At 43.7% G+C, this 25175-nt stretch overlaps 1 protein-coding gene across 2 annotated transcripts; it reads right to left on the bottom strand.

The window, feature by feature from the left end:
• Positions 1–231: 231 nt before the first annotated feature.
• LOC105011744 (leucine-rich repeat-containing protein 52) lies at positions 232–24510 on the bottom strand. Of its 2 annotated transcripts, XM_013134899.4 has the most exons (3): positions 23066–24510; positions 4615–4673; positions 232–4525 (listed from the first exon to the last, which is right to left on the bottom strand). In XM_013134899.4, exons 1-3 carry the CDS (start codon positions 23712–23714, stop codon positions 4436–4438), a joined length of 798 nt encoding a protein of 265 aa, XP_012990353.1. In that variant the 5' UTR covers positions 23715–24510; the 3' UTR covers positions 232–4435. The 2 variants fall into 2 exon arrangements, with proteins under 2 accessions (XP_012990353.1, XP_010870340.1); XM_010872038.5 differs by having other exon boundaries at positions 232–4673; positions 23066–24508.
• Between the last annotated feature and the right edge of the window lie 665 nt (positions 24511–25175).

The raw sequence follows: 25175 nt of genomic DNA, 5'->3' as shown, positions 1-25175 counted from the left end.
GTCCCTCCCCTCCCCCCATTTCTCTCAAACTCTTTAGTAACTGGGTGTTGGCGCAGAGGCTAAATCAATCCACCAAAGCCCTCTGCTCACTTGCTCCTCTTTTCCTCCATCTTTCTCTCCCTGTTCTGTCCCTCCATCCCCACATTTGTTGGATGTAGTGGTTGGGTCACTTTCGATATCATAAACAACAGATACCACAAAGAAATAAAGGGAAAAATGCAGTCGTTCATAAACATCAGAGTAAATCCTTTAATAATAGTAAAAGATACAATATGACTTAATATAAGTTACTGCAGTTTGAATTAGCCAGAACCGCTGTAGACTGTCCTGGGTCGAGTCGTACAGCTGTGCAGTAGTATGTTTGTGTTTGTGTGTGTTCATTGATAGTTTCTACTGGTAAGTAAAGATTGTGTGTGATCAGGTTATGAACTTGCACTGAGCCAAAATGATTTGATATGGCTGTCAAATAACCGTTTTGATGCCTGAAGCTAAACTTGTTGTTAGTGTGTTTGTGTGTAAAGTGTGTAAAGTGTGTAAAGAACACACTACTGTCTTCCACCTCCACATGCCAACCTACCCGATCCTTTCTCTGCTGCTTTGTCCCCTGCCTGTCTGTCCACCTGTCCATTCGGAGGTTCAACCTGTACAAACCCAATGTGCTACTTCCTGACAAGTTAAGAACACTTCTACGTCAATGGACGTTGGTTTCACAGTTTTATTGCTAACGTACATTGTGAGATGGTAGCTCCTCTTGACTCTCTTATTCCCTCTCTGTCTCTCTTTTTCTCCCCTCCTGTCTCCCGTCTCCCTCTTTCCTCTACTCCTGATTGGAGGATGAGGAACCCGAGAGGATCCCCGCTGACGTCTGTATGATGTTGTGCGGCGTGGCCCGTGCCAGACACTTATGCTGTGTCAGGCGTGTCACGACAGATCCACAGCAATAATGCTCTTCATCTTCCACCCACGTGCGTGGGGGGATGTGTGTGTTCATGTGTGAGCAGGTGGCCTAAAAAAAGATTCCTGGACTTGTGTGGATAGACCCGCCATTTTGGGATGGATGTGTGATAAATTGTTCGCATGTGCATAATCAAAACATGTGATCTGATGACATGGGGCACACATCGGCACATATGACGCGTAGTACGCCATTTTCAGGGAGCATTTTTGGCTCAACAGAACCACTTTGTGCACCAACCAACAGCCACAAATCCAGGAGTGCACCTTTAGACCGCCTGACCATTAACCCAAAGTTTGCTGGATCGAAGCCCAAGCTGACAAGATGAAAAATGTATCAGTTAACCCTAACTGTTCCTGTTAGTCACTGTGCATATGAGTGTCTGCTAAAGGAGTAACATTTTAATATTGCGTGTGCTCACTCTGGTGGGACGAGTCATAAACTTATTGCATTAGATAGCTGGTTTATGTGCTTCATATACTCATGCTCTGATACTGCCCTTGGAGCAAACACACAGACACAGTTGTGTTGTTTCCGCCCCCAGTTAGAAAGAGTGGGAGAGACAGAGAGAGGGAGGAGTGAAGGATAGGAAGAATGACTGTCTCTGAGCCGGCTCTTGCTTTAAGCCAGTTACATGTATTGATGTCATTGGAAGCCAAGCCACAACAAGATGTGAATAAAAAAAACAAAAAAAAACAGCGCCCCTGTCTCACTGTGTGTAGGCCATATATTTGATTCTGTCAGGCTAAAAGGAATATGACCACTTGATTGATTTGTTTTGGGTTGCTATCTTATGTCTTGCTGTATTGCTGTAAGTTATAAGAATGGTTGATTTGTGTTTAAATTTAGCTGGAATAGCAGAGGCAAGTCAAGTGTTTTCTTTCCAAATAGTTTTTTTCATGACTCAAACATGTGAAAGACATTTATTCAACCTACACAATATGTCTGATTATAGGCTACGAATGACATCTTATAGAGGTTGTAATATGGATTTTCTTCCCCAACTTGGCTTCCCAGGCATTTTACTCACCCACCGCCACTGCTTTAAGCTTAACCTAACGCAAGCAGTGTGTTTCCAACTGGTATGTTGAGGGTGCAGTGGACTGTCTGTAACTGGCCCTCTTCATAGCAGACTGGAGACAGACACACACTCATACACACATGTATATACTGGTCTGTCCTCTGGAAGTCTCCTCACGTCCTCGCTGTCATCTCTGTCTGGGCCCTCATTATGGGGCAGAGATCTGTGAGGGTGGACTCCTTGTGTGTGACTAGTCCTTACAGCCTGTTAAAGACTGAGGCAGTGCCGCTGTGATCTGATCCTCACGCGCCCACACACACACACATGAATTCACGCAGACACACACACACACACACACACTCAGCCTCAAGCCAGTACTGTCGCTCATCTTTAGGTGCTTCTGGGATTGCGAAAGCTTAGGGACTGTAACATCAGAAGTCATTTTCTAGGACTGATGTCCCCGGGTGCATTTCAAACCTTTTCAGTCTCCTGCCCTTGCTTTCAAAGCCTACTGGGAAACAGGAGAGGAGACCACCAGAGGAAGCCAATGTGTTGAGACGCAGCCCTCATCTGAAGGCCAACTCACAGTAAGATCAGGACGTTTAGCGGAAATGCAGTGTCGATGCATGTTTAAAACGACAACTTCTTCACCTTATGCCGAACGATACACTCGCAGGACCTTTTCTGAGGTCACATCGTGCGCACACACACACACACACACAGTGCTCTTGGGGGATGACAGGGGACCTCAGAGGCCAGAGGGTACATAGTCCCTGGCTCTTTTTGGTTGGTTGCAGACATCAGCAAGATTCCAGAACACTGCCCTTGGCGACAGTGACTCTCCAACAGCAGTTCTCTAACAGTGGTAGGACCGTCTCTTTCACACACCCACTTCCATTCCTCCATTTGTAAACACACCCACACATTCCACACCCTTCATATCCTGAGCAAAACCCTAACACAACCTCACAGTCCTCAGACATCCTCACAACGCCCGCATTCCCCAGATCTGGGTTCACCTCCAGTGGTTGTATTTTTAGCCTGGTCATAATCTAGAGGGTTAACACGTACACGTGCTGGCCCTGCCACCTTGACAGCAGCATGTCAGATGTCAGATATGGGGATATAATCTGTCCATTCAACAGATCAGATGGCTACACCGTGTCTGTGTGGGTGTCTCTCTCACTCTCTGTCTCTCTCTGAATATGTGCTTGTGGTTCTATGTGTGTGGCAAAGTCAGACCAGGTGGCTGCAGTTTGTCTGTGTCTTTGTGTGTGTGTCTCTGTCTGTGTGTGTGTGTGCTCAGAGCAGATGGGATTGTCACCCTAACAGCAATTTCTGAATACATCAGCTGATAACGGCCAGCAAAAGTTGTCGAAAATAATGTTGTAGAAGTTTATCTGTGTCTATGTGTGTTTCTGTGTGTGTGTGTGTGTGTGTGTGCCTGCTTGCGTGCATGTCATGACAACTAAACACTCCTCTCCTGTGTATGGAGGGATGGAGCGAAGGATGAGAGGTGAGAAGGAGAGACGGATTGAAAGGAGGGGTGCTGATGTTCCCAGACCTGAGGGTCTGACTTTAACTCTGCCCTTGAGAGGAGTGTGTGTGTGTGTATGTGTGTGTGTGTTTCAGCGAGGCAGGGACACGGACTGTGATTACAAATGACCCCCACCCCCTCGTGAAATCTAGTGCTGACATCCTCCTAATACTTCACGCCCACATATAGACACACTACTGCCGCTCTCATCAACTACACTGGCAATAATCGAGCAAACACACACACCCACCGCTCTCGTGTGTGTGCTCTGCGCTAATGAGTTGAAGGCAGACAGCAGGGAGAAAGGGGAGAGAGCAAGCGAGAGGCAGGGTTAGTCTAGACCTATGAATCTCAGCTTCCTCTGGTGGCGTAGAGGCAGTGTGATGACGGTTCTGACCCAGTTACGTGCAGTAACACTGGGCTGGCCTGGAATATGAGCCTACGGTACTGTCCCCCAACTCTGTCTGTTTAGGGCTTTATCTTATCACTACCAGAGAAACCAGCTGTCAGGACCTGTGCTGAGACGGGGTAGCAGTGAGTATGTGTGTGTTTGTGTGTGCTATGTAATTGTGGGCGGGGGGGAGGGGGGCTTATTGCTCTAATAGTTCAGAAATCACTAAGTGGAAGGCCTATTCACCCTTATTATTCTCTCACACACACGCACACACGTGCATACACACACACACACACACGCACACACGTGCATACACACGCACACACACAGGGTGTAATGTCCATTCTCTCCACGGAGTCCAAGGTCCCATTGGGCTTCCGATGTTGGTGTCCACCCCTTCCCATCCTTTTCTCAGTCCATCGCTCCTGGCACGGTAACTCCTCCCCTTCACCGCTCTGTCACACCTGCATGCCAGGCTTGTTCAGGTCTCCGTTCCCCTGGTTCCCTGTGTGCCTCTCCTCCTCGTCGTCACTGTCCATGTCTTCGTCCTTCCTCTTGGTGTACCTCTCGTACAGCACCATGAGGACCCCCATCACCCACGCCGACACGGTGCCCGCGCTGAAAATGACGAAGCCAATGGCAATGAAGAACAGGTAGTCCCAGTAGCCCAGGCCCTGGTGACAGTCTGCCCGTAGCTGCAGGCCCACCTCTGCCAAACGCTGCCCAGACAGCTCCATCGGTCCCTGGCACACCGTCTGGCCTTCGTCTGGAGAGAGGGAGGGAAGGGAGGGAGTTAGATAGACAGAAGGAGGGAGGGAGGGGAGAGATTAGCTTTCTGACCCCCTTCAGAAAATAGAAGGGTTGTTAGGGCAGGCTGAAGGAGGAGATTTATGGTGGGGCAGGAGGACGACACAGGCATGGGGAGAAAGAGGAGGAAGGTGGGAACGATGGATGAGAGGGAAAGTTGAGGGTAAGGATTACATGAGTGAAAGAGAGATGGATGAGGTGAGAGAAATTACCACAATGCATCCTAGTCACATACGTGCACCCACGCACGCACACACACACACACACATATATACACACACACACACACACACACACACACATATATACACGGACACATTAAAGCTGAGATAACCTTAGTGATAAATGATCTGTAGAGACTATGGATTTCCTCAGGGTAAAGCAGGTCTGGGACACATCTAGGACACAGAAGCATTAGAATGCTTAGCATACACACAGACACACACACACACACACACACACACAGCATCTTCAAGGACAGACAGTGTTTTTCTTATATTTCATGAAATTTGTTACCAGCTGGCTTGACCGTGAGGAACATCAAAATGAGCAGAGACAAGTTCTCTCTCAGTGTTTTTCTCATGTTTCTCTTTTGTCATTAGTTTGAATGTTTTTAACCTGAACCTAAATCACGATGTGTATAAGGACTCATCATTGCAGACTTAGAGGCTAAATAGCCACTTAAAAGGAGACCCCTACCAACAGATGTGGGTCACCTCTGTCACCCCATTGCTTCCTGAATCTTCCAGAGAAGGGAGGATGTGGGGGAGGGAGAGCGAGGGAAAGTGTAAAAGAAAGTAAATATACAACTGGATAGAAAGGAGAGTTTTCTATTCTCCTAGTGTGTCATCCCAAAGAATTGCAGATTACTGATGACTGCTTTGTCTGTTTCTTTCTTTCTCTCTGTCCCTCTTTTCATCTGTCTCTCTTTCTCCCTGTTTATTTTCTCTCTCTGTCTCAATCCCCCTCCCAATCTTTCTAGGCTTCTTTCCTCTTTAACGCTTCATTGCACTATTGTCCCTTCCCAAAAAGATTGAGAACTTTTCAAGAGGCCTCTATTCTTCTTATAGACATTATAGGAGTGTGTCGTGTGTTAGAGGGTGCGTGTGGGAGTGTGTCTGGCTGCGAATGGGGTAATGATGGATTTACACTCTTAACGATGTTAATTAAAGTGCACTCATCTTCCAATAACGCCAGAGGTCTGAAGGAGGGGGTGAATGATGGCAAGAAAGAGAGAGAGAGAGAGAGAGAGAAAGAGAGAGCGTTTCATATGAAGAAACGAATGTCTCTACCTACAGTGCCTTCGGAAAGTATTCAGGTCCCTTCACTTCCTCCACATTTTGTTGTGTAATAGACTTAAATAAAATGTTTTCCAACAATTTACACACCACACTCCATAATGTCAATGCAAAAACGTGTTTTTAGAAACGTGTGCCAACTTTCATTTATAATTAAATATTTAATGCACATAGGTATTGAGATCCTTCGCCATGATACTCAAAATGAGGTCATATGATTCTTATAACCTTTAACCTATTGAAATGTCTCCACTTGATTGGATTCTACCTGTGGCAAATTCAATGTATGGGCTTTTGAAAGGCATAGATCTGTTTATATACTGTAAGGTTCTACACTTTGCAGTGCATGTCATAGCAAAACCCTAGCCAGGGCTGGCTCCAGGCATAAGCGGCACAAGCGGTCGCTTAGGGCCCCCGACCACTAGGGAGCCTCCTACTGCTAGGGAGCCCCAAATGAAATTTTGCTTAGGGAGCCCCAAATGAAATTTTGCTTAGGGCCCCCAAAAGGCTAGAGCCCAGACTGACCCTAGCCATGAAGTCCAAGGAACTCTGTGGAAGTTTATGAAAAATGTATAAAAAAGTTTCCCAACACCACAGTGGGCTACCACCAAGACTTTCCCTAGATCTCTGTGTTTGGCCAAACTTAGAAACATGGCAAGAAGGGCTTTGATCAGGGATGTGACAAAGATCCCAACATAATCAAGACAGTTTTAGTTAGCTTTACATTCTAGCTGAGGCCTCATCCATGCTCATTTTCTGTGTGGAGATGGGAGAACCTTCACAATGAACTACTTTCTCTGCAGCACTCCACCAATCAGGCCTTGGTGGTGTAATGCAGAGATGGTAGAGTGGCCAGATGGAAGCCACTCCTCTGTAAAAGGCACATGACAATTGTCAATTGAATTGACCACATGTGGACTCCAAAGAAGTTGTAGAAATATCTCAAGGATGATCAATGGAAGCAGAATGCACCTGAGCTCAATTTTGAAAGTCATAGCAAGACATTTGGTCCATGTCAAAAACAAAATAATGTTGTAGAAATGTTGTTTCTAACAATAAAAAAACATTTCAGAACAATGTGTGATGAAAGGGTATCAAGGTTGAAGTGTAATGGAATTACATTGAGGTTAACCCAGGTCAGGGTCAGATCAGACACAGAGAGTAACCTAAGCTTTCCCTGTCTGGGTAAAAAGACTGACTGGTACATAATGACATAGAGTTAGCTTGACAACATCATGCAAGGGATTATTATGATTAGTCAGTAGATGCTTAGTCACTGCCAAAGAAAAATATCAGGTTGACAAAGCAATTCAGATGGCTCAGTCAGTCTGAGCAAATGTTCATGATGAAAAATGTTTTTTGCCCTTTTTCAATCCCCAACTTCCTAATTAACATCAATCAGATGAATGACACAGAATAGTGTAGCAATAAAACTGCTTGGCTGAAATAAAAACCTGCTCAAACACCTGCTCTGTATGGATCTTCCACTCCCACTCTCATCCTTTCCCTTTCTTCCTTCCCTTTCTTGCCCACTCACTCTATTTCTCTCTTTACCCTCGGTCAATCTGTCCCTCTCTCCCTCCTCTCCAAACATCGTTCTTTCCCTTCCTTGCTCTCTCCGTTTCCCTCTTTCTCTCTCTCCCACTCTCTCTAGGGTGTATTAAATCACATGGACGTCTCTCACGTCACTCTCTGTCACCATCTGTGACGGCCCCTGTCCTGGTGTTGACCCGTCATCTCTTTCACAGACACACACACACACACACGTACAAAGCTCATTACCAGGCTATTTCAGCCCCTAGGGGAGAGGGGATTGCCCCCCACCCTCACTCCATCCCCACATTACAGCACATCACAGCAACTAGTCAATCACCAGCCAGCTCATCTCATCTTTATTTCAAACAGGCGCCCCAGAATGAATCGTCCACTGTCTGTTCTTCTCTCATTCTCTCTGTCTCTGTTCCCCTGTTTCAGACGGTCGCCCTTTGTTTTTCTGTCTGTCTGTCTGTCTGCATATCTGTGTGTCTGTCTGTCAGTCCATCTGTCTGTCTGTCTGCATGTCTGGCTGTGTGTTGGTCTGGGTGTCTGTCTCTTTCTGTGAAGTACTAAACCACTGTGGGTGCTTCACTGTCAGTATCACTCTGTATAACACGACCATGAAAAGACAGACTTCACAGCTCCCACACTAAAGAAGCTTTCAGACGCTCAAAACTACTGCAAAACCACAACAAGTTAGACTCACTGAAAAGCTTCCAGCTGCTCGAAACTACTGCAAAACCACAACAAGTTAGACTCACTGAAGCTAGTACTACTTAACCACAACAGTGGTTGGACTGACACTTCCTGTGTCACAAAGAAAACCACAGGACAGACTTTGTCTTTTCATTACTTAACTTAAACCCATCTGGAGAGCTGTGGTCAAAATCCTATATCACATATTTGCTAATAGCGATTGCACATCCCAGTCACATCAGAGTCACAGAAAGATTTGTACACCAATGGACATACAGACCTCCCGAGGAACATGCTAATGTATGGCATTGTGGAGAATCCCCCGGTTTTCTCAGCCCAAGCATGTATTAGTGCTCTAGTACTCATGTTAACATGACTAATGACTATTATTACTACTAGGCCGCTGGATATTAATGTTGCTGTCATACTGTACTGCCGCCTTGAAATGACCAGGGCAGTGTATGTAAACATGTGTTTGTGTGTGTCCTGGGAGCAGGTCAGTAAACAAAACAGGAGAGAGGCTCTGATATTTGTTTCCTGTTTCCCAGGGTTGTTCCCCTGCAGCTGACCTTTAAGTGAGGGTGGTTGTGTTCAGTGAAACAGACATTGTTTTTGTAGTAATGTGGTTGTACTGTTTGAATTCAGGAGCAATAATTCATCTTCCAAGCAAACAGGGTTACTATCCACAACCACAACCAATTCACAAATGCACACACCCACGCACACACAGACATAAACACACACAAATGAATGCACACTATGTCTCTAATCTAGGGTAAAGCAGTCATTTAAATGCCTGTTAAATGAACTCCTGGCTTCACAGTCAAGCAGGAGCAGTCACTGGACTAAGAGAGATGCAGAAGGTTACATAACATCGGGCTAAAATAAGCTACAAGCTCAAGTCCCACACTGTAAAAATGAACAGAGAAAAAGATGCAGAATCAATAGCAATTTGTAAATAAACTAGCTAAAATAGGATTGACAGTTTCCTCAACTTTAGTTGATAAATGTTGAGCAAAAGCATAATCATATTGCAGTTAGTTACTGTTGGTTGATGAATCAACATCAATGCTGGATTGCACTTTGATGTGAAATTTGATCCATCATACATTGAGAAAGACTATGGGGAAGGGAAGACTGAAAAGAGGGAATACCTGATTCATACAAACTGGAACAGCCATCTCAGTAATGGTTGGTCCAAAACCAAACCAATTGTATTAGTTTCATAAAATATATGTTAGCATAGCATCAGTTAACCGATATACAGTATGCAAAAATGCATCGAAATTGAGCAAACACATAATAGGTATTGCTTTTTGCCAGACAAAAGGTTGAACGACAAATTAACTACATGGAGACAATACACATTTTCTGACATTGTACTGGTTCCCTAGCTCTCATACTGTTTCTAGAGCACTTAGAAGTCCTTAACAATGGCTTTGTGACCCCTAAACTGAGGTCTGACCTCAAATCTATGTTTTTAACTAAGGATAGTTAAACAGTTATACAAATGTAACTTATTACTTCCAACATAGATCATGCTTTCAGGGAGAAGTGGAGAGCTACACCATAGGGAATCGGTATCTGGAAGAGGCCTTTGACTCCAATGATCAACTGAGAGACAAATATGACATAAGAATAACTTATGCAGATATCATAAGATTAGAGTCTATGTAAGAAAATCTCCTCCCTGTGCTCAAAGATATTAGAGTGTCTGTCTTTAACGGTGCATCTTGAAATGTGCCTGAAATCAAGCAAACATGCTGTGTCCTCAATAGGTTTTGTGACAGAGCCTAATATTTTGGCCCCATGTTTCAACATTTTGGATCAAATAGTTAAACCAAACAATTACTATGAGGTTGAAGTATAGATTGTCTGCTTTGTGTACATTTTAGTTTCACTATTTAGAAAAGATAACTTTGTTACCCTATTGGCTTGACAGTTTCTGGTTAGTCAGGTGTGTTCTGTCATTTGTGCAGTCATAAGAGAGCAGTCAATGTCTACTCGATTCTCGGCTTTGGATTTGCATTTGGAGTTTGCTATAGGTGTTTGTCACATAAGGACCAAATATGTCAATGTCAATGAAAGTCAAGAAAGGCATCAAATTGATCTGAAATATTTTAAAAACCGTTTACCAAAAATAACAGTCTGGAATATCGTTTAAAAAAGGATAGCACTGGTGAGCTCAGCGATTCCAAACAATGTGGTAGACCGAAGTAGATCTATATAGTGGATAACTGAAGAAAGTAGAAAACATTAAGGGGAAAAAAACGAAAGTCAGACAGTTCAGGAATACTATGGGGATGACAGAGATAAATATGTTCCAGTGTGATGACAAATGGAAAGTGTGTGAAAAAATTCTCAAAATACTACATTTGCGAAACATGGTGAAAGGGGTGTTTTGGCTTGGGCATGTATGATTGCCATTGGACAGTTCTGCACACATATTCTCTTTGAAAATATTACTACTAATGGATGTAGAACTTCTACCCCATTATTTCCAGAATAAAATTATCTTTTCTTTGAACAATTTTCACTCAAATAAAGGTTAGATTCTTATGATTGTTTTGAGTGTAAGCTCAAGCTGATAGACAACAAGGTTTTTTCACAGCTTTCTTTGTTCATATTTACCTAGGGTGCTTATTACTCTGGAGGCCTGTATGTATTAATTTTGAAGAAGAAGAACTGTTATGGATGTAATATAGAGTATGTGTGGCTGGTCTTCATTTACAGGGGGTGACGACTCTAGTGGCCTCCGGATGTTTTGGGGGAACAAGAGCTTCAGACAGACACCACAGTCATGTATCAGTGATAGTCTTGCCCACCAGTGATTGCCTGGCCATCTGCATAGGCACTTGTGGTACCAGTGATTGGACCATGAATGTAGTGACGTGTGGACAGTAATGTGACGGTGACAGTCTTTGTTCGCATGAACTCATTTAGACCCAATGGGGTTAAATGAACTACAAACAAAAGGCTAAGACATCTTGATTACAACAGTATACATTCGATTTGCTATGATACACTTTTGTGTTATCTATGTGGTTTCAATCAATGGTGTACAGAATCCCAATTTAATACATTTCTATTTTATCTTTTCTTTTGAATTGTGCCCAAATAATGACTCCACCATGGATTTATGGTTCATCATTGTATCAATGAAAGATTCAGTGCTCAACTAGCCATGTGCAACATGCTAGTGCAGTTACAAACCAGAGTAAGGAACAACTAAACCAGGATGATCAACCCTTGTAGTAAGTTGAAGCATCAGACAAGGTGAAGCAAATTTAAGCAGATTTTCACACAAAAAACATATACATATGTATATCAAGTTTCAGCATTTCAGTAGTCACATACAGGACACAACACTAAGTTCAGGCACAAGTCTTACACTGTATGTTGTATTACGCAAGTAAATACATGCATTATATCAGATGTTAACTGCTATGGAGAACAGAACATCTAATATTTTTGTGCTTAGGTTCCAGTTCTTGAAATAGGAAACAGAAATTCACTCACAATAGATAAGGTACAATTGAAGTAAGTATGGCACCTTTTCCCAGTTCAGAGGCCTGGCATGGAGCTTGGGACATTAAATCGGTATGGTACAATACTGTATTCTCAAAGCTAAAAGAGTGTGAATGCTGCGTCATTGTTGAGTCTACACTGAAGTAGCTATGACTCAGGATCACACACACACACACACACACACACAAACTTTAAGCCATTTTTGATGGTTATACAAGCTCTCCTACAATTACTGTTGATGTGACCATGACTGAGTGAGAGGTGTCAGTCACAGAGGTATGAGGATATAAGCAGCTGTCCTAGACTTACACTATTTAGACTATATAGTCTCAGTGTACTGCATAAATGTTCACACAGAAGCACATAATACGAACAAGCAATCTTGTTCGTAACACCCACCCGGTATACAGTGTGTATCCTGTTTTCAGTGCACACACATTGGCTTGAACACATACAGATGCTGTGTGATGGCTGAGCCAGGCTGAACTGTGCCAAGTCACTGGCTGCTTTCCAGGCTCCATATCTCACAGTGCACAGCTAGAAATACCACAATTTCCATTTCATTGGAGGGCTGGCAAAATGACTTTCCTGAAACATAATCACAGACTATGTCACTCTCCCTTCTCTCTCTCGCTCTCTCTCTCTCTCTCTCGCTCTCTCTGTGCCTCTTTCTTTCCTTCCTCTCTCGTCTTTGTCTCTCTGCACTCTGAGAAAGCACCAGTGAAGTCAGATAACAGGTTAAGTTCAACCATTTCATAGCATACTCAAGTACAAAACACACGCACACATGCATCCACACAGATAATCTGGGTTGAGAAGTATTAAAGGGATACTGAGAGATATCAAGATGTTTTCCACATACCAAGAGTCAAACTGATGGATAGTTTAAACCATGATAGATAATACCACCTTTATGTCCCTGTGTGTAGTTTGGAGATTATGAAAGTTAGCGTTTCAGTGTTTCTGCTGGAAGGCACCTAGTACAGAAGCATATTCCTCTAAAAAGCATGGGGAAAAGAGCCTGTGACCACTCCAAGTATCAGGGAAGATCCTGTGTAGTTTGCTCTTTGTAGTCTATGTCAAATCTTTTGTACTGTAGTCCTGTGAAGCACAAAAGACTCAAAATGTTTTTATGATCATCAGTAACATTAACACATTTATACAAAATACATATTGCTATGTATTTGTTTGTGAGACTACGTTATCCCAGTTCACAGAGCCTCGTAACACCAAGGTTGTGGTTTCAATTCCCAGGACCATCTAAATTGTGTACGTTGTTTTTGATAAAAACATCTGCTAAATAGCATATTTTATTATTATAATTATTATTATTATGAAGAAAAAATTAACAACCACCTAGTTTGGAGTAGTTAGGTCAGACAATAATATAATAACTTCAATAATCTTTAAACTGCATTCAGAGGCAGGAAAATTACCTATATCTCAAAATTTCCCAGTTATCACTTTAACCTGAGGGCAGACTTCTAGTCCACTTGTAAACAGAGCTATTTATAATACACTAATTATGACCGTGCATATGGTGATCTCTGGGTGTGTGTGGGTGTGTGTGTGTGTGTGTGTGTGTACATATGGTAATCTTATACAGGAGGAGGGTGCTACTTTTATCTTTCTTTTTTCAATCTTTCTTGCCTCCCAACCTCATCGATGCAGAACAAATCCCACAGCCACTGATGTAGTTATTATGCTCTTGACTGTTCATTCTGCGAAAGGATGGCTGATGCCCTCCAAACAAATGCCATGCAGCTAAATTGAAATAAAGTAGAAGACAGCTCTTCATTTCCCTGTATCGCTAAAAACAACACTTCTGTCGTTCCCAGTGGATGAACTAGGTCTTCTAGAGGGAGGTTGTTAATAAAGATTATAATCATTAAGTGGGTGCCGGGATCTTCTTCATTCCACTTTAAGCACTTGTTCTGTTTGCTATGAAATCAGCATATCCGTTTAACTATATGAGGAGCGTCTGCTAAATCTGGCACAGAAGAGACAGAAAGAGACTAAGAATAGTTGACCTTTCTTCATCACATCCACTAGGCTAAATAATGCCTACACACATGCACACTCACACGTCTTCACACTCTCTCCAATATGTTGTCAGTCAGATCATCATTTTCACTGCCTGGTCCCTCCCCCCATTTGTTCTCTGTGAAGTCTTCTTCCCACGAAGGATGATGAGGGAATGAAGGTCATATAGCGACAGCCCTCCCTCCCTCCCTCAATCTGTCTTTATCACTTCTCTATATCTCATTTGCACTCCCATCTCTCTCTGTCCCAATCCATTTCTTATCATTTACTGTCTCATTGGTTTTTTCATTCTCTATTTTCTTCTTTTTCTTGATTTTTCTCTGCCTCTATCACTCTCTCCTGTTCTCAATCAAGTCGCTCAGTAATTCCCCTTTCATACTTATTTTGTCTCTCTCTCTCTCTCCGAGACCCGAAGCCCCTGTCTTAAACACCAACTGTGACCTCCTCTTTCTACCCTGCCCCAGAATGTTATTGCAGAAAGACCCAACAATGCCAGAGTCAACACAACGCCGCAACCAAGCCAACGCCATTAAGTATTGAACAATACACACAGAATCATTAGATTGTTCCATCTGGTTAATAATGAATACTTGTTCAGGGTATCACTGACCGCTGATCATGGTGAATGGGTTCAAGAGTTTGATGGATAGATCTGGGTCATTAAAGACCAGATACTCCTCTGTCTGTTTTCTCTCTCTGTCTCTCTTGGACTGTCTCTCTCCCTAGTTCTCTCTCTCTTTCTCACATTGTAGACCCTTCTCAGTCTCTCAAATTATGAATATTTAATACCTCTTACCCTCTGCTCACCCCTCTCTTTAGGTTCAGTGTCTGTTCTGCCAGCTGGAAAATTGTAAACCTGGATTGAACTTCAGCCCGAAATACTGTCCTAACCCAGACACAGCCCTCCCTGATCCCTAAACCTTCAGCCAGGGGCAAAACCAGGGATTTTGGGCCCCACTGAAAATATATAACATCGGGCCACACCCAGATGCACGGGGGGGGCATGATCATACAGTGGTGTGGGAGCCAAAGCACCTTTAGAGGTGGGCGGTTATTTAATATTGGGTGTGAGTGCACAGGGAACAGTATCACTACCGTATATACTAAATACTGGGAATACATTGTTGCCCAATAACTTTTATCATAATTTATGACATTTTACTACAGTGGTAGGAGACACAAAGATTGATGTACATTGTATAAGCACGGGATGTATTGTCATTGTATATCTTTCTTATTTGGTTACCGTCACTTTAAGACAGAAGGTGATTGGACAGTTGTGTGTTCTGCTGTAACCAAGTGGGTGGGTGTCTAGGGTTTTGGACGGCGGAGCAACACAATTTACTTACTGTAATTGCATGAGTATTATGTAGGAATTACTTTACTTTGTCTAAGAAGATTTCTTTAACATACTTTGTTGACTGTGAAGCAAATGGAATAAACACAATACATTCTATTATGAGTCCTGTGGAAGTCTTTTCTTTATATTAGCATGCACATGAGTCAAGAAGCTGTTGCCACCACACTACCACTAAAGCCGAAGGCACCATCTACTTATACAGCTCTTATAAGTGGAACTCACTATTTGATGGAAGACTGATATCCTCCATAAGAAATATGCTAAAGACCATCTTTAACAGTAAATGTTTTTAATGGAACAAGTCTTGACTGAAAAAATTTCAACATAAATGAATAGCTTAAAAAACATATAACTTAAATATACATTAACCTCTTCAATTAAATAAATTAACATGATCATATATAGAATGATATAGAATGTTTGAATTCTTTTTGGAATGGATATTATAATTTATATAATTTTAAATAAATCCCACGGACCCCATGCAAGTATGCCAAGTGACATGACATTCAGCAAAATGCTGCTCACCTCTTTCAGTTGGGAAGTGGGGCTGGTTCAGGGTTATGGGGATGGGCTGACAGGGCTGCTGAGCCTGATGCATCAATCTGATTTATTTCAATTAAATGTATTTATAAAGCCCTTTTTACATCAGCAGATGTCACAAAGTACTTTTACAAAACACCTGGCCTTAAACCCCAAGGAGCAAACAACAATAGTGTTAAATTTCAGTGGCTAGGAAAAACTCCCTAAGAATTCCAAAGTTTAGGAAGAAACCTAGAGAGGACCCAGGCTCAGAGGGGTGACCAGTCCTCTTCTGGATGTGCCAGGTGAACATATTAAGATTACAATTGTAATAATTAATAAATGCGTGTGGGCTGAGTCTAGAGTCTATTTAAACTTAGTCCAGGTCAGAAGAATGACCAGATGGACAAGGAAGGGACAACACGGGGGAGGGGGAGGTGTCAGCACAGTGGCAGCTGAAATCGTCAGGCGTTGTCTCGATCTGCAACACAACCAGGAGGACTCTGGACAGGGACAGCAACAGGTCCCCCAAGCCAGGTACTCCGCAGATGTGGGCCAGGACCTCAGGCCCTCCTAAGTTCAAACCGGGAGGAGACTGCGAAAATTCAGAAAATGCATTCCTCATATCAACAAGGATTTACACTCACCTAAAGGATTATTAGGAACACCATACTAATACTGTGTTTGACCCCCTTTCGCTTTCAGAACTGCCTTAATTCTACGTGGCATTGATTCAACAAGGTGCTGAAAGCATTCTTTAGAAATGTTGGCCCATATTGATAGGATAGCATCTTGCAGTTGATGCAGATTTGTGGGATGCACATCCAGGGCACGAAGCTCCCGTTCCACCACATCCCAAAGATGCTCTATTGGGTTGAGATCTGGTGACTGTGGGGGCCATTTCAGTACAGTGAACTCATTGTCATGTTCAAGAAAACAATGTGAAATGATTCGAGCTTTGTGACATGGTGCATTATCCTGCTGGAAGTAGCCATCAGAGGATAGGTACATGGTGGTCATAAAGGGATGGACATGGTCAGAAACAATGCTCAGGTAGGCTGTGGCATTTAAATGATGCCCAATTGGCACTAAGGGGCCTAAAGTGTGCCAAGAAAAACATCCCCCACACCATTACACCACCACCACCAGCCTGCACAGTGGTAACAAGGCATGATGGATCCATGTTCTCATTCTGTTTATACCAAATTCTGACTATACCATCTGAATGTCTCAACAGAAATCGAGACTCATCAGACCAGGCAACATTCTTCCAGTCTTCAACTTTCCAATTTTGGTGAGAAATGGTTGTGCGTGAAAATCCCAGTAACTGAGCAGATTGTGAAATACTCAGACCGGCCCGTCTGGCACCAACAACCATGCCACGCTCAAAATTGCTTAAATCACTTTTCTTTCCAATTCTGACATTCATTTTGGAGTTCAGGAGATTGTCTTGACCAGGACCACACCCCTAAATGCATTGAAGCAACTGCCATGTGATTGGTTGATTAGATAATTGCATTAATGAGAAATTGAACAGGTGTTCCTAATAATCCTTTAGGTGAGTGTATAGTGGAGAAGGAGAACTTAGTGAAGGAGAACCGACCCTACTCCCCCAGCACAATAATATAGCAGCGTAAGACCTTGGGACTGAGACAGGGGGGTCCGGCGATACTGTGGCCCTATCTGGGGGAGGCCCCGGACAGGGCCCAACACAACTGACTTAGTATCAATAGCTCACTATAAGTTTGTCTGCATTGATTAAATGTCGGCTAAAAGACGAAAGAAATGTTAACACTCAGAATTATCTGTGAAGTTATTAAGTAACTAATGTTAGGGGCGCAAAAGTTGCCTATTTCACTATGGACTAAGCTAACAGGTTCCTTTACATCACTCACGGACTACACCCACCTTCCGTTTTGAAAGATTGGGTAATATACTGTCGCCCTTTTCTCTGTTCTATCTTTTCTTTTGTTTTGATTTAGGAAAACAGATTTTTCTGTAGTAAACTGAGACATCCTTGATGCTCCACCTGCGCTCTTCACTCGCAATTTGCTGCTAGCAAGTACAGTTCGTGCCTGGAGGGGTGCGCAATGCACAATAAAGAGGCTCTCTGGATGTCTTCTTTTTGCCAAAAACAAGAAAATAGCACTGCTGGATAGGTTAATAATTTAATGTTTTAATTAATAATTAAATATTTTTAAAAAATATTTTTTATTTCCCTGATGTTCTAATACTTTTTACGGGCCCCTGTCAGTCACGGGCCCTTAGAATCATCCTAACGTTCCCCCCCATATGGCGCCCCTGCCTCCAGCATCCCTGACCCTACAGCTCCAACTTCACTCAACATCCCCACCTCCTAAATTAGGTTACCCAGAATTCAAGTCAGATGCTCCAATTTGTTTTAGGTTGATACCTGTTAAGAAATTAGATTAGAACAATGCTAGATTAGAACCTGGGACACGAACTTACATTCACCCCTAAACAACAGGTTGTTTAAATTATGAGAGAGAATATAAAACTCTAGATAGATCTTGATTTGCATAATCATTTCCATAGCGTTGGAATTTACACCGGCATGCTCGAGATGTACCATGCAGGTTTGTGGCCGTCAATCGCAGGATAACTGTTTTCAAACTTGCATAACTCCGGGTGGGATCTATCTAAAATGTGACACACACATACCACATAACGTCTCAACCTATTGATATCTGCAAGTTCACACAACAGAACAATCTAGCGTCTCGAGCCTTCTTCATCTCTGAAAATGTAACATACTATAAACAAGCCCTCCTTAAGCAGTATGCTAATCGTGGTCCTTAAGCAGTATGTCAACTAAGGTAAGCTGATTGCTACACAATGCCAGGTTTAAGGGCAGGTGACATCACCACACAAAGGGCTAGCTACTTCACATCTGCTGAAGTGGTGTATAATCAGGAGATCGAGTCCATTCGAGATATTTTAGGGGTTTTATTCCATATAACAACAGAACCTAAATGCTGGGGAAAGGGGTGGTGACGTCTTCTCTAGTTAGAGTCTTCTCATAATGAGCCTGATTAGAGGCAGGCATGGTAACTGCTGTTTCACTGTCCTGTGCCGGATGGTCCTTAAACAGATCCTAACATGTGCACTATTATGGCCATGTTTGTGGCACATAATGCAGTCCATAGAAATAGTTGCAACATGCTACTCCAGAAATGTCCCTTTGATAACATACTGTAGGCAGGAGAGGAGTGGGGGAAGGAGAGAGAGGTCTAGGGGAAATGCTCTGAATGGGCTTAGATTAATCGAGTTAGAGAATGGTAAACCCAGGTCGAAGAGACAGACACACACACACACACACACACACACCACACACACACACTTAGTTTCAAATCTAACGACACCAGGAATGTCTTAGTAACTCAGTCCCTCTCAGTCCTGCACTCAGAAAATGAGACGTCTCAAACAATGAGGACACACATTCATGAAGAAGACCCCTATCAAAAACACGTGTGCACACACTTTCTCTCTCTCCTGCATCTCCTGACCCCATTCCCTCTCTGACTGTCACTCTGGTTAACCCACATGGATTTGGCTGCCATATCAATATACATCCATGTCGTCCCAGGAGAGAGAGGTGCATTTTAAAAGAAAGTATCATCCCCCTCTCTTACCTCGCTGTCATGTTGTCTGGTCTAGTTCAAAGATGCCGGGTCAAAGAGGGGTTTACATTACACGCACACCCGCATACACACACAGACACAAATACTACTCATGAGTAACGGTAAGCAGTGTCTGGGGTCAGGCCTCTTTAACCAGCATCATTAGCCATATGGTGGGACACAGCTTACTACACTGGGACACACTATATTTATTCACAGTACTGAGACAGGCAGAGAGAATAAAAGAGAAAGACAGAGAAAGATGTTGAGAGAAAGAGTGTACTCGAATCACTGTCAAAGTGATGACCAGCTTGAGATTTACACTTCTAAGTAAGACTATACTGGTAAAGTGAGGACATTTGGTCTGTCCTCACTTTGAGAAGAAGCTTTATCTGACTTGGGGTAAAGTTTCAGGGCAGGGTTAAAATTAGGGTTACGTTTTGGAGTTAGGTTTAGGTTAAGTTGAGGCATAAAGATTAGAGGTTAGGTTTTTGAGGTTAAGGTTAGGGTTAGGGTTAAGGTCAGGGTTCAGGTAAAATAGTTATTTTGAATATACTACATTGCCTTCTTAAAGCCAATCTATTCCACTTTGCTCCTTTCATGTTATTAACCTTGGCAATAGAGCAGCGAATAGCTGTGTGTGTGTGTGTGTCTCAGAGAGGGAGAGAAAGAAAAGAGAGAGACAGAATGAGACACAAACCAGATACAGCTAGATTAGGGGTTGGCAAACCGCAGCTTTTAAATCGCACGCAACTCTTCAACTGCCAAAACCTCAGAACCAACTATTTTAAATGGGCTAGTAAATTCATTCCTGGATGCAGTTTAGCTCTAGCTGTGGAATATGCTGCCTTTAGGACCATGAGGACGCCTCAGAGCAGAGGGATGTGTGGTTGTTTGGCTGGATGCTGGATTTTTAGCACATTGAGAAAGCTGCAGTGAGTTAACAGCACGCTTTAAATCAGAGGAGGGAGAAAGTATGTGAACACACTGCTGTTGGACGTCACATAAAACAAACTACAGTTTTTAATCTGTGTGCTAAAATAGTGTATATATCAGCCAAATGCAGTATGATGTCTTTGTAAAAATGCAGTAAAATAAATATTAACGTTTAAAAAAAAAAGTAGTCCTGTCCAGTTCTCTACAGACTGTCGTACTATCAACAAACTATCTGTTAATAAATAATGGCTTGCTATGGTTGGGGTTATGAAGAGTCAGGGGTGTTATTTGGGCAGTGTTATTTAATCTCTACAGAACAACTTTTTCATTGTTGGTTGGTATTTACATAAAAATATTACATAAAGAATCCCTGTTGTAGCATAGTAACCCCCCTGGAAATTCACAAGATTCACCAGACCCGGGCTTTTTAGATGACGTTATCACAGCTGCGATGGTGTCAGGAAACACGCGCAACGAGAGACGATGAGTTTCAATTGAGCACTGATGACATATCAGCAGAGCCCTTCCCCTCTGGCTCAAGATGATTTGTCTTGGCCCTGATAATTCGGCAGATCTGGGACGTCCCTGTCTGAACGTCAGATCTTGCAGTCATTTGGTCCAACTGCTAGCCGCTGGACTGAATAGCAGATATTGATCTTAAACAGTGACTCCACAATTTTTAAAGGCATATCCAGACATAATGGTCACCGATCCCTGACCTATATAAAAAGAGGAAGAAGAAATACCAAAAAAGTAGGAACAAGGAGAAAGGAAATAGGTGATACTCATACTCAGTTCTTCTACTCAGACCTGTATCCTGACCTCTACCCTTGACCTCTACCCAGACCTGTACCCTGATCTCTACGCTTGACCTCTACCCAGACCTGTACCCTGACCTCTACCCTTGACCTCTACCCAGACCTGTACCCTGACCTCTACGCTTGACCTCTACCCAGACCTGTACCCTGACCTCTACCCTTGACCTCTACCCAGACCTGTACCCTGACCTCTACCCTTGACCTCTACCCAGACCTGTACCCTGACCTCTACGCTTGACCTCTACCCAGTCCCCTACCCTGACCTCTACCCTTGACCTCTACCCAGTCCCCTACCCTGACTTACAACCTGGCATTTTAGGTTTAAAACAGGCCTACCAAACCCTGTTCCTGGAGAGCCTCCTTTCCTGTAAATTCTCTCTCCAACCCTAATTTAGCACACCAAATTCTTATAATTAACTGGATGAAAAGCTAAATCAGGTTAGTCACAACTGGGGTTGGAGTAAAAACCTAAGGGATAACAGCTCTCCAGGAACAGAGTTGGACAGCCCACGCATACAGACACGACTGAACCTGAAACCCCATCCCGACAAGTGCACAAGCCCCTGTGCCCATGTAGTGCTTTGTTATTTGTCATCTTTTGTGTGGACCCCAGGAAGGGTAGTGGCTGCTTCACAGAAGCTACTGTGGCATTGTTTCATAGCAGAGCATGCATGGCAGAGCTCTGAGAGCCAGTAATTAGACCAGCGTCCTCCAGCGAAAAGGACTATTATGATCCAATCCATTTAGAAGACCTAAATCAGTTGGGTCCTATTTTGAGAGTAGGTTAACTGACATGATGATGTTGCTGTAGGTCTCCCCTATGGCCTGCTTATGGTGTAGATAGTGTGAAAAGTCAATAGGGTGATTCCATAATGAATCGGGGGTGGGAATACATTCAATTCTTTTTTTTTTTATTGTCATTTAGAGGGAGGATAGTTGATATATAATGAGAAATAATGTATCAAAAGGAATTGTTGGTCCTCTTTTCATACAGCATTATGAATGACTGGGTACATCTCCGCAGTCTTGTGAGAGTTATTGTGATATGAGAAACTGATGGATGTCGGGGTCAAGAGAAGAAGAGAGGAAGTGTGGAGACAGGAATACGAGCTTAGAAAAGCCAAAAGGCAGGGGGAGGAGGAAGAGGGGGAAATAGAGTGTGTGGGGGGGGGGGGGGGTGAAGTCCTGTGATCATTGACTGTGGTTTCTGTACTCCTGTGATGTCATTAACCCTTGCTGTAGCTTTGACTAGCTCTGTGTGTGTGTGTGTGTGTGTGTGTGTGTGTGTGCATGCGCATGTCCTGGGGAAACAGGGCTGGCATGCCATGCAAGAAGCAGAGTGGGTTGTCATTCAGGGACCATTGACTGAGCGCCCTGCATCAAATTAGCTAAAAGAGTTGATGAGACGATAAGCAGTGATAAGACCTTGGAGCATAGCTGGCTCTCCAATCCTGCAGAGGACAACTGCCTTGTTTACTTGACAGAATAGCAGAACAGTAAAACACATGGTATTGGCCATCTGTCTAAGCTCTAGGACTACAACAACGATTCACCTCCACTACATTCAATACATTTCTCAGAGCTTCTGTCAAGCTGGAAATGTATACATCATATATGACACAGTAATAATTGCATGGCGGTAATAATTTTAATTGGGGGGCACCTTCTTTCCCCTTTTTATATTTATTTTTAATGTACTGTGTGTTGTATTGCTATCTAACATGCAAAAAGGGTGACATTGTTTTATAACAATAATCGCAACTATTTCAGATAAGACTTATAAGATTTATAGGAGCACGTGCAAGATCTTGGCACAGGTCATGCAAACATTATGAACACACACAGAACATCTTATAACCTAAACTGAGTAGTGCTATTTATCGACAAGGAAAGTGGCCCACTTACACACACACACACACACACACACACAAAACAATCAGACAAACCCCTCACCTACCGAACACCATTCTCACCTTGGAACTTGAATCCTTCAATCAAGACCCAGAGGCAGAGGTCCTCCGTCTCGCAGTCACAGGTCCAGGGGTTTCCGCTGAGCCCCAGTGAGCGCAGCGAAGGCAGGGCGATCAATGTGCTGATGTTTAGCGCCGTCAAGTTGTTCCTGCTCACATCCAGCACCTGCAAAGCCAAGTTCTCCGAGAACGCGTCCGGATGGATTTCATTTAGCCCCGGGTTGTCTGTTAGTCGTAGCATTACGAGGCTGGACAACGGTCCGAACGTCCTGTCTTCGATCTGGATCAGTGTGTTGAAGGACAGGTCCAGGTAGGCCAGCTTCCGGAGATTCCCGAAGGTGGACTCTGAAATCTCCGTCAGTGTGTTGTTGCTGACGTCTAGATAGACCAGATCAGAAAGGTAGTTGAGTTGTAATGCTGGAAGGTCTCTTATGCGGTTGTTGGAGATGATGAGTTGGCGGGTGGCTAATGGGAGGTCGTTGGGAAAGAGGGTGAGGTCTTGCCCGGCGCACTGGACCACCAGCTGGTCGTCACACACACACCTGTCCGGGCAGCCTGCCGTGAGAGCCGGGGAAGGGGCAACCCCCATCACGAAGATAAAGAGAAACAGTAGCCGGAGAGATTGGGCACTTGGAGCGGGCAGGAGACGCATGATGAAGCCGCCCAGGGTGTCATGAACTCGGGAAGAGCAGGACCAGGAGGACACCCCAGGACCAGCGCTCCCCCCCGGGCATCCTGCATGGGGCTGCGGGACTGGGGATGAGGCTAGACTGCTACTCTGGAGGACCGGATCCTGCTGCTTCTGTTGCTGTCTGGAGGGTTGGATCACGCTTATATCCAGACTCTCTTCTTTCTCGCTCTCTCTCCAAAAGGCTATCGGGCACCCGCTCACTCTTGCACACACAACGCACGAACACAAGACGCCCGCGTAAATTTCGAAGGTGACCCGATAGACGCTGGTCGCAAGGAGTGTGAATCTTAAGGCTTATTTGGCTCTCAGAAAACGAAATAATATTTAAAAGAAAAAGACAGATTAAAATACAAAGGTTCAGTTCAGTCGCTGTTCTCTGTCATCGCTATGTCATCCTTTTTAGTGGTCGCCGGCAGAATGCATTGTTCGTTTATAGTTTCCAAACTGCCTGACGGTGGAATTAATTAAACTATAGGACGTGATCCCACCGCTTTATATAAAAGAGCTTGATACCAAGTAATGCATATTTAAACGGAGATGTATTAGTACCCTAAAAAAAGTCTGCCTCACGTTGTCACTGGCGAATCCGTTATTATAACGGCGAGTTTGATTCGTGCGTCCTTCTCTGCCTTCCCGGCTGTTGTTCGGCGTGTTTGTTTGTTCGCTGCACTGCTCTCTGGTTCTCTCTCTCTTCCTCCCTCACTCTTTTTCCTGCAGCTGTGTAGAGAGAAATGGGAGATGGGAGGGGTGTGTGTGTGTGTGTGTGTGTGTGTGTGCAGTGAGACCGTGTATGATTCGCTGTCACACAATTCTACTCGGTGTGCCCCGTAGTGACGTCACCAGGTGTTGCCTATTTCTGCCTCCTCTTGAAACACATGCTGCAAAGGACAAGGTGTTTGTGGTGCGTGCGTGTCCAGACAACAGGCGATATGGCAGACCTGAAAGGGACATACGAGTCCAGTTACAGATTGTTCCACACACTGTAGAGACAATACTAAGACAAGTTCTATATATTTGTTTGTGTGTGTTTGGGGGTGGGCAATGCCTTGTGAGTGTGTGTGAGTGAGAGAAAGATTGTTATAGAGAAGTGTTGCACCAGAATAAAAAGTCAGTTAAAACGAGTTAATAATAATCCATGGGAAGCAGCCTTTGGGCCATGCAGGATTTAGCAGACTTATCAAAGTGAATGACTGAGTGAGGAAGGGAGGGTGGGTGGGAGGAAGGAAGCAAGGGTGTGTGTGAGGGAGTGAGTGAGTGGTATCAATACTCACTCATCTGCACATCCAGCAATTCTGTAATTTCACTGGGGTGGCCTGACCCTCAGCTACTTCAAATGTTGCATGTACACTCTCATTGACAGACAAAGATGTTTTTTAATCCTTTCCCGAACCTGAGCACTTAACCAGTCAGCATGAATACCTA

The sequence above is a fragment of the Esox lucius genome, chromosome 8 (genome assembly GCF_011004845.1).
Source record: "Esox lucius isolate fEsoLuc1 chromosome 8, fEsoLuc1.pri, whole genome shotgun sequence".
NCBI lineage: Eukaryota > Metazoa > Chordata > Actinopteri > Esociformes > Esocidae > Esox > Esox lucius.
The sequence above is the reverse complement of the archived record's forward strand: the minus strand, read 5'-3'. Positions and strand labels throughout refer to the sequence as shown.